The sequence below is a fragment of the Rhinocladiella mackenziei genome (genome assembly GCF_000835555.1).
Source record: "Rhinocladiella mackenziei CBS 650.93 unplaced genomic scaffold supercont1.4, whole genome shotgun sequence".
Lineage (NCBI taxonomy): Eukaryota > Fungi > Ascomycota > Eurotiomycetes > Chaetothyriales > Herpotrichiellaceae > Rhinocladiella > Rhinocladiella mackenziei.
Window position 1 is genome coordinate 513,532 of NW_013550601.1, and position 12,635 is coordinate 526,166.

At 49.6% G+C, this 12,635-nt stretch overlaps 6 protein-coding genes across 6 annotated transcripts; 4 read left to right on the forward strand and 2 right to left on the reverse strand.

Annotated features, from left to right (window-relative positions):
* Nucleotides 1-7: 7 nt before the first annotated feature.
* On the reverse strand, nt 8-985 carry Z518_05314 (uncharacterized protein; the record flags this gene model as incomplete). Its single annotated transcript, XM_013416128.1, has 1 exon — nt 8-985. The coding sequence occupies one exon, from the start codon at nt 983-985 to the stop codon at nt 8-10; it is 978 nt and encodes a 325-aa protein (XP_013271582.1).
* A 247-nt stretch (nt 986-1,232) lies between these two features.
* Z518_05315 (uncharacterized protein) lies at nt 1,233-2,681 on the reverse strand (the record flags this gene model as incomplete). The annotated part of the gene is made up of 1 exon (XM_013416129.1): nt 1,233-2,681. One exon carries the CDS (start codon nt 2,679-2,681, stop codon nt 1,233-1,235), a length of 1,449 nt encoding a protein of 482 aa, XP_013271583.1.
* A 754-nt stretch (nt 2,682-3,435) lies between these two features.
* On the forward strand, nt 3,436-5,694 carry Z518_05316 (uncharacterized protein; the record flags this gene model as incomplete). The annotated part of the gene is made up of 6 exons (XM_013416130.1): nt 3,436-3,655; nt 3,704-3,742; nt 3,793-4,124; nt 4,182-4,616; nt 4,665-4,872; nt 4,940-5,694. The coding sequence occupies 6 exons, from the start codon at nt 3,436-3,438 to the stop codon at nt 5,692-5,694; spliced, it is 1,989 nt and encodes a 662-aa protein (XP_013271584.1).
* A 1,156-nt stretch (nt 5,695-6,850) lies between these two features.
* Z518_05317 (uncharacterized protein) lies at nt 6,851-8,401 on the forward strand (the record flags this gene model as incomplete). Its single annotated transcript, XM_013416131.1, has 1 exon — nt 6,851-8,401. The coding sequence occupies one exon, from the start codon at nt 6,851-6,853 to the stop codon at nt 8,399-8,401; it is 1,551 nt and encodes a 516-aa protein (XP_013271585.1).
* A 652-nt stretch (nt 8,402-9,053) lies between these two features.
* On the forward strand, nt 9,054-11,126 carry Z518_05318 (uncharacterized protein; the record flags this gene model as incomplete). The annotated part of the gene is made up of 1 exon (XM_013416132.1): nt 9,054-11,126. One exon carries the CDS (start codon nt 9,054-9,056, stop codon nt 11,124-11,126), a length of 2,073 nt encoding a protein of 690 aa, XP_013271586.1.
* Nucleotides 11,127-11,824: 698 nt separating this feature from the next.
* Z518_05319 (uncharacterized protein) lies at nt 11,825-12,602 on the forward strand (the record flags this gene model as incomplete). Its single annotated transcript, XM_013416133.1, has 2 exons — nt 11,825-11,959; nt 12,021-12,602. 2 exons carry the CDS (start codon nt 11,825-11,827, stop codon nt 12,600-12,602), a joined length of 717 nt encoding a protein of 238 aa, XP_013271587.1.
* Between the last annotated feature and the right edge of the window lie 33 nt (nt 12,603-12,635).

Below are 12,635 nucleotides of genomic sequence, written 5' to 3' on the forward strand. Positions count from 1 at the left end.
CTGGTAGTTAGAAAATCTTCCCCAAAACCTGCTTGACTTCATCACCGATCTTTTCCCTTTCATCTCCCTTTCTTCCCGGATTTTGGCCCTTGACTTCAGCTTGTCTCCACGTCCTCTTCGCCTCGCCATCCACATCTCCTCGTGTGTTTCCTCTCCGCTCTCGAGTCCTCTTAATCCCCTCGCGTCTCCTCCCCTCCTCCACACCTTCAATAAACCTCTTCGTCTCCCGAGCAATAATTCTGCGCTCTTCGTCTCTCCGCCCTTCCTCCTCTCTCTTCTCCTCCCTCACTCCCGCCATCAGTTCCTCCCACCGCATTCCCCTCAGGTACTTCATGTTCCAGACATCGTCGTGATAGAATCCACCCTTCCGCCCACCGACAAGTTGCGCATTCAGCGTCTCAGCACATCGTCGCGCCGTGCTCTTCGACGCAAATTCAATCCAGCCTTCTGTGTAAAGTTGGCGCGAGTTCTTCTTTGAACTTGATTTGTGTTTTGAGGCGGGCGAGAGGAAGAGGCGTTTAATGGGGCCGAAGCCGCGTTGTTCCAAGAGGTTGCGGAGCGCAGAGGGTTTGAGGTATGGCGGGAGTGAGGATAGGTAGACCACACCGGGGGTTTCTCCTTTGGGTTTTGATTGAGTTTTGTCTTTTTCCTTCTTTTGCCTCTTCGTTTGGGAATCAGTTGCTTCGGAAGGTTGAGGGAGGCCTGCGACTGGGTCGTCGTCATTTTCTGAGCGTGCATCGGCGTCTACGGCTTCGTCGTTCTCAGCAGCATTGGCTAAAACTGCCGCAGCCGGGTCCTTTGCCAACACTGTATCTGCTTCAATTTCATCGCCTTCATCGTCTGTGTATTCAAGCTCTATTTTCCGCCTCTTACTCGCTCTGCCTGCCTTGGAAACCTCTGCCGCTTCGGAATCGTAGCCAGCATCGTGATCTGACTCGTCCGAGGAATCATGATCGAGGTAGACGTTTCTTTTCTCCAGTGACATAGTTTACCCTTGAGGTCGAAAGGTCGGAGTAATATATATTTTCCAATCGGCAGTGCTAGTGACTGACGGTCGAAGAAATCAAGTGCGGAGAAAATTAGTCCAAAGTTGGAGAAGCTTGCGACAGGACCGTTATCAGCAATTGGCCTCTGTCAAGATACTCGCTTCACGAGTATTTATTCTATCGCTACAAATTCCACGGGCCAAATGTTTCAGTATGGACCTTTTAAGGCAAGCCCCAAATATCAATCTATAAATTGGCACGTCGACTCTTCCACGAAATACCCTTCTCGCCCTCGTTCGAAGTAGTCATTCGTGTAATAACTTCTTGAACTTTCTCTCTGGCACCTGCCTTGTTGTTCCACCTCTTGACGATTTCATCAATGACCTTCTTTGCGCCTTGTCTGCCATAGCTCTTGACGAAGCCTTCGATGTCTGATTCTCGTGGCAGGGCGAATACGGCGTGAGGGTAATCTATATAGTCTTGTGGGAGTGCACCTTTGAATGGTTCCAATAACGTCATGGCATCCTGATTTGTGGGCTCCGTGAAGAATTCGTCCACGTCGACCTTCGATACTTCTTCAAGGCTTCCAGGTTGCCATTGGGGCTTTGTGGGCGGTCGGTTAATGAGTCGGGCTGAAACACCTTCCACGAAATCAGGATGTGCCATGAATCTGGCGGCAATTTTGTGCTCTCGGACAAAGGTCTCACTGATATTCCAGTTTTTCCCTTCTCTCAGTTGTCGCAAAGTAACACGAAGACTTGTGGGAGATCTCAATGCAATTGTTTTTTGGGTTATTTTGGCCCATTCAGCGATCTTCTCATCTGCTGAATTGGCTTCTTTCTGGAGAGCACTCAGGATTTCCTCAACTGTATTGTATCTGAATGTACGGTCGATTGCTTCGCGTAGTGAGCCAGTAAGATTACCATATTTTGCATCCTCATACGAGTCTGGTGATGGCAGATGGCTGGTAAATTCAGCGATGGTGGCGTCAATGAGTTGGAGTCGTGTTGAGAGCATTGCATCATCCTTGAAAACAAGTTCAGACAATCGCGTCGTCACTTGTGCCAACAGAGAACTGTCAAGGTAGTGGGTTGCAATACCAGCGTAAAGCGCTTGAACACCATGCAGCCGTTCGGACGTCAATGCGAGATATGTGCCAATTTCCCCATCCAAGCGAGGCAAGAAGAAGCTTCCACCAACATCAGGGAAGAAGCCGATAGTAGTTTCAGGCATGGCAAAGACCGTCTTTTCAGTAGCGATTCGGAAAGGAGCATGGACTGACAGACCAACACCACCCCCCATGGTGATTCCATCCATAATGGCAATGTATGGCTTGCTGTAGGTTGCAATCAGATGATCCAGCTTGTATTCGAGCTCAAAGTAATCTGCTGATTTTTGCTGGCCTTCTGGCCCCTCTTTATTCTGCAGGGCAAGTTCTGCTACATCACCACCAGCACAGAATGCCTTTGGTCCAGCTCCGCTGATGAGGATTACATTTGCCATTTGTGACTTTTCCCATTCTCTGAGACGGGGAAGTATCTTTCTTGCCATTGATCCATTAAGAGAATTGAGTTTTTTGGGTCGATTCAGTTCAACGGTCCGTACACCGTAGAGAGAATTGAAGAGAACGTCGTCAGGGTCGTCCGTGGGCAGTTCCTTCGGCATTGCGCCATATTTGATAGGAATTGAAGACATCTGGGACGCATCAGCATAATCTGACCTTTCCTTCCCTATCGGAGACTCACTGTCCGTTGGCCGACTCCCCGAGGAAGGAATCGAGGTCGTGGTCTTGCGATGAAAGTTGTAGTCCGAGTAGCTGTACTTGGAGCCAGAAGAGTGGCTACGTACTTTGCACAACAAGTCTTCATGACGAAGAAAACGACATTAACTCTGATCCCCGTAGTCACCGACGCTGATATTGACAGAGGCACTGGTAAGATACGACAACTAGTCAATCTATCAAATCAGTTCTTGTCCGAAGCTGCAATTGAGTGTAACACGGGTATTTATCTGCCGTGGACAACCGAACCCGAGGTTCGGCATCAAAAAGTGCATTGACCACAGTTCAACAGGGAAATTTCCCGCCGAATTTGGCCGCCAGTGCCGCCGCTTCGGGAGGGTTTCTTCTGCATCAGCTCCCGGACAGCTTTGTGTCACGTGATAATGCTACGGTCGGACAGTGACAATCGTTGCTTCCAGAAGGCTTGGCGTGTTCCTTCAGGCAACTTGCACTTCCCTCTACTCTTCTTGCCTCAACTCCGCGACCGCTTGTCCCATGGCAGTGCACCTGCGTTCGTCTTGGGCGAGTCTGAACTTTCCACAACTTGCGTCCGTGTCCGAGTCGTCAGGCCCCACCGTCCCGTTTGACCCTCCTTACGTCGATCATAATGAACGCTTCTAATCAGAAGGAAGCTGGGCAAGGCCAGAAGGAAATCCTACAATCCAAGAGATGAAAAGTTGGGACCATGAGCAACTGCTCGAATGGATCCAGCAGACACAACCAAACATTTTCCGCGATGACGAGGACGTTGTGACATTCAAAGCGGCAGAAATCAGCGGCACTACCTTCTTGGAATGTGCTGGGAATCTAGACTTCTTCAGAAGAATTCATCTGCCCTATGGGGTCTATTGGGGTCTTGCGTATCTTGGGAAAGAAGTCGTCGAACTGAGTAGGAATTAGACTGGATACAACTCAAACACAAGCTAACAGTGTCAAGACAATCAACCAAACCAAACAGCCGGCCGAAAGAGGAAAGGTAATAATGCCTTCAACGTACCACACGACAGCCGGCTAACATTGTTGCAGGAGATGAAACAGACCCACCTGAAGAGCCGCCCACTTCACCAAAAAGACGTCAAAAACAAAAAGAAACCCTGACACAATTGGCCACCGAAGCGAATAGGCGAAGAAAGGCAATCAAGGATATGATTACACAGATGAACGACTTTCCTGACCAGCGTTCTAATTCCGTCGATCCTCTTCCTGGAGCTGTCGATAAACTTTCCGACCCTACACTAAATCACACGCTCGACTTCCCATTTGTCGGCTGTATGCCAGAACGATTTAACGAGCCCGGTATAGATGACGACAGGTGGCTATATATGGGGAGGACGATGTTCAAAAACCTCCTCCGCGAGGTGAAGAAAGTGCGAAAGAGTCACGTTTACCCGAGATGCTAGCTCTATGGTACCCAGGGCTTTGGGAAGTCTCACTTTCTGGCTGCCCTCGTCTGCTACTTTGCCGCTCAAGATGAACGGGTCGTCTACCTACCGGACTGCCAGGGGTTGCTCGATAACCCTATTTCCTACGTCACCAAAGCAATGCTGTTCGCCTGGGCGGACGATCTCAGCACCCAAGAGGAGATCATGGATCTACGCACTCAAGACCAGATCGATGACTTCTTCAGGTTCGAGAAAAACGTCATATTTGTCGTTGATGAGATGAATGCTTTCAAGACTAATGGTATTGCAAACACGGAGAAGACCGCAAGGCTACGTGAGTGGGTGATCAGTTTCACTTCTCCCCATAAAACAATCTTCAGTTCCTCTGCAAATTCTACGGACGACCTCGAAGAGTTTAAACGTCAGACCTCGAACAGTGTGGTACGCGTCTATGGCGGTTTCAATGAGGTAAGTGGTGTCAAATTGGTGTCGCAATGAGATTTCTAACTTGCTCAGACCGCAATGAAGCAGTGGTGGAAGCAGCATGAAGATATTGAGATGGGGGAGTACAACCGGGATATGGTCGAAGACGCCACGGGCTGCATCCCTTTGCTCTTAAATGAATGCGTGGTGGGTAAGACGATTGATTTAACAGTACCGAGATTCCACCAAATCTCCGACGACGCTGCGGGTTTTGTACAGCGAATCAGGTCTACTGTTAAGGGTATTGACTGGGATTGGTATGCTCTCTTTGACTGATTTGACGCTCAGGACATTTCTAACTTGTTCAGGTTTTTTCGACTACGTGACGGCTTGTACCCGTAATGAGCCTGTACCACGTGGATGGAACGAACATATCAAACTAGTCGGCCATCGATACTTTTATCGCAACAACAACGGCACTGGAGGATATACTTGCGGATTAGTTCGTGACGCTGTCACCAATCAGCTTCTCGAGTTGGATATTAGTTTCATCAACACCGACTTTCTAGCTTCATTGCGCGACTTTGCCTATAATCGATCTCTCGTGGGGTTTATGATGGCATACGCCGTCCTCGCATCTATCCGGTCAAAATGGTTAAAGGTTTGTGAGGGCATTGACAAAGGCATGCAGCTAAGGCTCTTCAAGAAGCCATCCGACATTCGCTTCGATATCGACGATACACCGGTGCTTTATCGCCCACGTGATACTAATTACAGGACCATCGATGGAATGATTGTCTTAATCAGGACAAAAAGATCCCATGAAGATAAGGCGAAATTGCTCATCTTCCCCATCCAGATCACAGTGGCCAAAAAGCATTCGAAGTCTCATCTAAGATTCTTACATGAATACCGCAAGTGGGCCGAGGATAAACGTTCCGATTTTGATATAGGACTTGAATTCCTCTGGATCACCCCGGGTAAGCGGGATATTATACCACACCAGGCCGATTTACCATGGCCTGAATATAAGGAGCATTATATTCCTTTCGAGGATGTCAGCATGGACATCTGGACCAAGTACCAAGGAGCACAGGGAGGTGAAGAGGAAAAAGATGGATAAGGAAGAAGACAATGAAAATTGAAGAGAAAGAAAACTAACGAAGAGGAGAATGCCAAAGGAGAAGAAGCAGATAAGCCGGCCGGAGAAGACCAAAGAAGTGGACGCATGACACGGCCTAGGGCAAGTCGATCTAAGGCGCGCTAGCGGATGCTGGACGCTGTTGGCCAAGTTTCACCGCAGCAGATGGGAGAAATGGAGGATGCAGAGAACAATAAGAGCAATGGATCTCCTGAGCTGAAGATGAGGAAAAACCGTGGTCCAGGATGATCGGAAATCCAAAGCCGGCGATCCTCGTCTTGTCTGCTTGAAGACCACGAGTTCAGACATCGTGAATTTGGCCAACAGACGTCGATGCATCTGCACTTGGCCGTCTTGAATGTCTTTCTCTACCAGGTTCAAGATGCAGAATCCCGGCACCGATGGTGCAGAACGGAGAGCTGAGTGGCAACCACGGCGACTAAAGATGTTCGATTTTGACGACTATCTCCCCGGTCTTTCGTGAGTCTGGAACAATCGCCAGAGGAGCCCATCACGCGGATTCATCTTCGCAAGGCGGTACCAGGAGAAGCACCGACGCCGATACCCCGAGGACCCTGGTCGAGGCGTAGATGATGTTGGTTGTTTTTGTTTGGGGGGGCACCAGATCAGCTGAGTCTGCACGTTGTGCGGCTGGTGGAGACATGAAGGGGGCTGCGTCGAGGGTGCAGAATCAGTAAGGATCCGGGATTGGGAGGGTGATCGGGATGCATTGGGAGAGGAGAGGCAGATTTTGAAGGAGCCAGTGGAGAATCGATCGAAGGGCGATGGGTGCATCAGCGCGACGGAGGTGAGAAGTTGGAAGGAGAAGACTAGGATTGGGCAGAGGGCTCTTATAGACGTCAAAAGCGGCCGTACCCGAAAGTGTAGGGCCGCCTTAGCATTTCCCAGCAACAACTTTTCAGGGCGAAAAGTCGAAGCGTAGCATGTGATATCACGTGTAAGGCTGTTGTGATGCTTGGCAAGTTTGTGGCCTTTGGTTCTGGGCGGCAAATTCTGAATAATTCAGATCCTCCAGGCACTTCGCCTCCTCAAAAATTCGATTGTTATTTTGGGCAGAGTTCCTGTTTTCGTTCTCTCTAGGATACAACAATTCAGGCTTCTGCCTAATTTTTCAACGATGTCGATGGACGTCGACGCCCCTGTTTCACTTCCTTCTGTTCACAAGCCACAGGCAGCGACCATTCTCTGCTGCAATTGTGGAGCGCCGATAGACGGAACGGCGTCAGCAGGTGCTCTATGCTATGAGTGCATCAAATTCTCCGTTGATGTATCGGAAGGAATTCAGCGGGAAGGAGTACTGCATACCTGCCGAGATTGCGAAAGATGGTTAAGTCCGCCTTCACAGTGGGTGTCTGCAGCACCCGAAAGCAGAGAGCTACTGGCGCTGTGTCTGCGAAAACTTCGAGGTCTCAACAAAGTCCGAATCATTGATGCTAGTTTTCTCTGGACTGAACCGCATTCACGGCGAGTCAAAGTCAAGATCACAGTCCAGCAAGAAGCATACGAAGGCACGATATTGCAACAAACCTTCGAGGTTGAATATGTGGTGGCATTTCAACAGTGTCCAGAATGCGCCAAATCATACACCCCCAATACCTGGCGGGCGTCTGTCCAAGTCAGACAGAAAGTGCCCCATAAAAGAACCTTCTTATATCTCGAGCAACTTGTCCTCAAACACCAAGCACACAAAGACACCATTAATATTAAGGAAGTCAAGGACGGACTAGACTTCTACTTTGCCCAGCGAAATCACGCCGAAAAATTTGTTGACTTCCTCACCTCAGTGACACCGGTGAGAGTCAAAAAGTCGCAAGAAATAATATCCATGGATGTTCACACCTCGTCCAAATCCTATAAATTCACATTTTCTTGCGAACTATTACCAATTTGCAAAGACGACCTGGTGGCACTTCCCATCAAGCTCGCCAAATCTATTGGTAATATCGCACCGTTAGCACTTTGCTACCGAGTCGGCACCTCAGTCAACCTCCTAGACCCGACCACGTTACACACAACCGACTTACCCACGTCCACCTACTGGAGGACGCCATTCAAAAGCTTGGCAGACGTTCAAGAACTGGTGGAATTTGTGGTGCTCGATATTGAACTATTAGGCAGTCAGAATGGTCGATTATTGGGAGCCGAAGCGACAGTTGCACGGGCTTCAGATCTGGGTGTCAACGACAAGACGTACTACTGCAGAACCCATCTAGGAGGTGTTTTACACGCCGGAGACTCGGTACTTGGCTACCACCTGACGGCCACCAATTTCAACAACCCTCAATTCGATGAATTGGAGCAAAGTAATGCATATTCGTCAACCATTCCGGATGTCATGTTGGTCAAGAAATTCTACGCACGGAAGAGGAAGCCTAAATCCAGGAACTGGAAACTCAGGAGGATGGCTAAGGATGAAGGTGAACTGCTACCCAAGAAAGCCGACCAGGAAAGAATGGACGCAGATTATGAAATGTTCTTGCGAGACGTGGAGGAAGACGCCGAACTCAGGCAGACATTAGCATTATACAAGGCCAAGCACCAAAAGAAGAGGAATGTTGATGCCATGAGTATGGCCACAGGCGACAGCAGTGACGACGAAGTGCCTCAAATCAACGTAGACGAATTGCTGGATGATTTTGAAGATTTGAATGTCAATGATGATGCGTGATGGGTGGGCATGATGATACCCTAGGTACGCATAGGGTAATGGCGTCTTGGGCATAAGTAGCATGGAACAGTTTCTTTATCACAGCTGAATGTGCATGACGGTCTTGAAAAATGACTGTCTCCATACCGTCTTTTATCTTCGTGTATGACATCATATCAGTCTCGTATCCCAAATCGCCAATCCCCGGCTTCGACCACGTGACTTCGTATTATCGGAAAGTTGTGCTCGTCCTACCGGCAGCCTGACGCCCTTTCACAATCAATATCTTTTGCCAATTTATGTTGAGGCTGTCATCCAGCTGAAACTAGGGTTGTGATTCATTCCCCACATGCGCACGCCTTTCCACATCTTTCATCAGCCTAGCGGAAGGATATCGAATCTCATGGTACACGACGCCAAGATCAAGGTATGCATGGGTACATGCAACTGAAAGGTGTTTTGAGGTTCAGCATTGAGCATTGGGTGATATCTGGATCAGGGTGATAGGCACCTGAACAGTTCACTTCCGCCTCTGGTCAGCCTGGCGGTCTTGCATTACACGACTTGTTCAAATGAATCCTTCGAATTTCTCACTATTCTCTCTATGCTGCATGACCCATCTCTCGCCAATCCTCATTGACCCAGACAACGAGACTCTGTGTTGTTCTAAGGGATGAGTTCTGCTTTCTTCCGTCGTCCTGAAGGGAGCTCCAGCTCGAAAAGCGATGAATCAGGGGAAGCTGAACCCTCACATCAACAAGAAGACGACATCATTGAGGGAGAAGGTGAAACATTTGGGACTGAATCATTATCGAGCCGTGGCAGTATATCTCTACGAGATGGACAGGATGCAACTCCCGCCACGTTTGCCAGTGTAGACCATCATCGCACCAACTTGCTGTGCGCTTTGCTTGAAGACTTCGCCAGAAATAGGGCCTCCGAAATGATGAGCAATGCGAAACCAGGATACCACTTCAGCAAGTCATCCGCCGAAGTCCAACCACTGGCCAGGAAACTCTATCAACAAGTCGGTCGGTCACTGGCTCTTAATGGAATCCTGCCGCCTTCCAGTACCAACGACAGCCAGAGTAGCCAACACACACGAGCCACGTACTTAGCAGGGATTGAAAGCCTTGCACTAGGTACTATGCCGAACAACGAGCTTCTCGGTCATGCACGATCACAGCTCCCCGCCCGTGATGAACATCTGGCGGTCGCCCGAGTCAACCAGCCACAAAATCCATTGGTACGGTTCCCCCAGCACCAGACCCGAACTCGTTTTTCATCTCCGTATTCAGACCTCGTCTTGTCTCCTCCAGTTCGTCGCAGTCATTACGAGTCAAGCTTCCAACAAATCAAGCTGCTAGGAAAAGGAGGGTTTGGTAAGGTATACCACACATATAATCTCTTCGACAAGAAGGAGTACGCGGTCAAGAAGATCCCGCTGAGTCCTCGCCTGTCTCGACGATACAGAGAATCAGGTCATCAAGAGCTCGAAAGTGTTCTTCGAGAGGTGCAAGCACTTGCACAGCTCGAACACAACAATGTCGTACGGTATCATGCCACTTGGATGGAAGAACCGAGAGACACGCCGCCAGATATTCAATTCCAACCCAGGAAACACAGCCTCACCGTTCAAGGAAGGAAACTCCTTGCTGAAGGACCCATGGGCCCCGGACCCACAACGAGAAGACTTCTAGGACAACGGCAAGTTCCCCCCGAATATAGCGATGGAATTGTTTTTGGTTCAGACAGCGTTTCTCATGCCACCTCTGAGGAAGTTGAGAATGACGCTGAGCAAAGCGTATCAGCAAAATGCAGTGACTGGGAGACCCCATCTGCCAGGACATCGGAAATCTTTACAGATGGTTATGCCCGACCAAATGTAGAGGGAGTGACGACAGATGACTCCGTTTACGTGCTTCATGTGCAGATGTCGATCTATCCTATGACACTGGCACAATATTTGGCACCGCCATCTGGAGCTTCACGAAGTGCACCGAGCAGTCCCGCTCGGAGACACTGTTTCCATCTAGTACCCTCCGTGCGGATTCTGATGAGCATTCTCAGCGGCTTGCAATACATTCATGCCAAAGGACTTGTACACCGTGACATCAAGCCTAGCAATATCTTCATCTCCAGCTTGGGAATCCTGGGCGAAGGGCCAATCCCGGAGGCATATCATGATGTGGGCGCCTGTGTCGGTTGCCCTGATCCTCGTCCTTACTTTGTCAACCCTCGTATTGGTGATTTCGGACTCGTTGCGGAACTGGCCGAAATCAACCAATTTGAGACGAGCAATACGGAAAGCGCGAATACCAAGGCTGTGGGGACAGAATTTTATCGCCCTCCTCCGTGGAACGACTCGAAAGCGAGGAGAAAGTCGCGATCATCCGTCGACGAAAAGATCGATGTATTTGCACTCGGAGTCGTTCTGGTGGAAATGCTCTGGTACTGCACAACAAGCACTGAGCGCTTGCATGTCCTGAGAGACTTGCAGCTGGGGAGACTGCCTGCCGGATTGGCAGAGAAGATCGACAATGAAGGGCACGAGCCTGGAGTGGGAAGCCTAGTCAGTCAATGTATAATAGGCATGATTGAACGGAATCCACGACGCAGATGGGGATGCACGCAGGTGAAGGAATGGGCCGAGATGATATTGACAAGATGTAAGGCTCCAATGGTGGCAAACGGGAGTGGCGGCAAGATCGATGCTGGAAGGAAGGAATATCATAGGGAAAGTTGAGAGTCTGGATGAAGGCGATACGCGGCCGGATGTAGCATTTAAATTTGTGCCAATAGATTTAATCACACTATGATCAGAGTGCACAAGTGCAGCATGAATTGATTTCGTCTGTCTTTTGCTCCATTCAGAACCTGACTGCGGAGGAGCAAGCGAGCAAATACACCGGGCGAGAACACAATCTCGCGTAACACATTTGATACGATACAATACAATATCTGCGTCAGCCTCGTCTTGGCATTGTTTGAAGCCTTGTGCCTGACTCTGTGCTACTCCACACAAAGGTGACCCATGGTCTGCTCTATCATTGTCCAGATGAGCACAGTGTTCATTATATCCTCCACCTCTTTTGCCCTATAGTTAGCTCACATTCCAGTCTGAATTGACATGTTTTCTGATTATTCCTGGAGCAGGAGCGCACCTCCGACGCCAAGACCGGGTTGACTTGAAACGACTTTCAAAAAAGGGAGACCTCAAACTTGGATACGACCCCTTGGCCTAGGGGGCCTTGCCCCCTTTGGGTGGGAAAGTATAATTTCCCCCAGTTCGTTATGAAGATCCCACCTTTTCTCTCATTCACATGCTTTTCTTTTCCCTTTTGCGTGTCGTTTCTTTGATCCCGTGCCCTGATAACCAGTGCCTGTGAGGTCGCGTCGAATCCGAATACCAAAAATCTGCAGAAGGATATTGGTGGTGTAAACATGGGAATCACGAAGAACCCCGTGATCGCGCTCACGCTCACACTCGCTGGAATAGTCAGCGCTCAGTCTTCGGTGGTTAATATATTTTTCCCCGGTGCTGATCAGCAAACACTTGTGGGATCTATCATTGCGTCGGTAGGGATTCTATTAAGGGCACATTAGCTATGGTCCAGGAGCTGACCTTGTTTTGGTACAGGATTCCTCAAAAACTACCATGGCTGTTGCCTGTCCAAGCGATGCGGACACCTTCGATTGTGGCCTCATCGAACCCATTACTGTCACTGTTGGCTCGTCAACGTTTCACGCGGAGGAGTCTTTCGAGACAATATCGGTCACCCTGGATTGTGCGGTGACCGGAACCACGGCCGCAACTTGTGAAGAGACGTATGTTGGACCGGCGGGCTTGATTGAGACCGACATAGACTCATTGACGGCAACGGATGCCACGATCAATACCCAAGTCACCACGACGGCGACTACCACGACCCTTTCACAGACCGAAATTGCGTTCATTCCAGTCACCATTAGTGCCGGTGCCGTCTCGAACGCCAGTGCAGGGACAGGAGCAACTGGAAGCGCATCTACGACAGCGGCAACAGGATCAAGTGAGACACAATCGGCCGACTCAGCATCTGGAACTAGCAGCTCGTCTAGCAGCAGCGGAAGTGCTACCCCGCCGACAGAGAGCGGCAATGGGGCTGCTAAGAGTGGTTTCCGGGTATTGGCATCGACTGCTGCTGGTGCCGGACTCATTGGGTTGACCATCGCATTGTTGTAAGACATCTCAACAGCATCTCCCGGAATAAAGTTA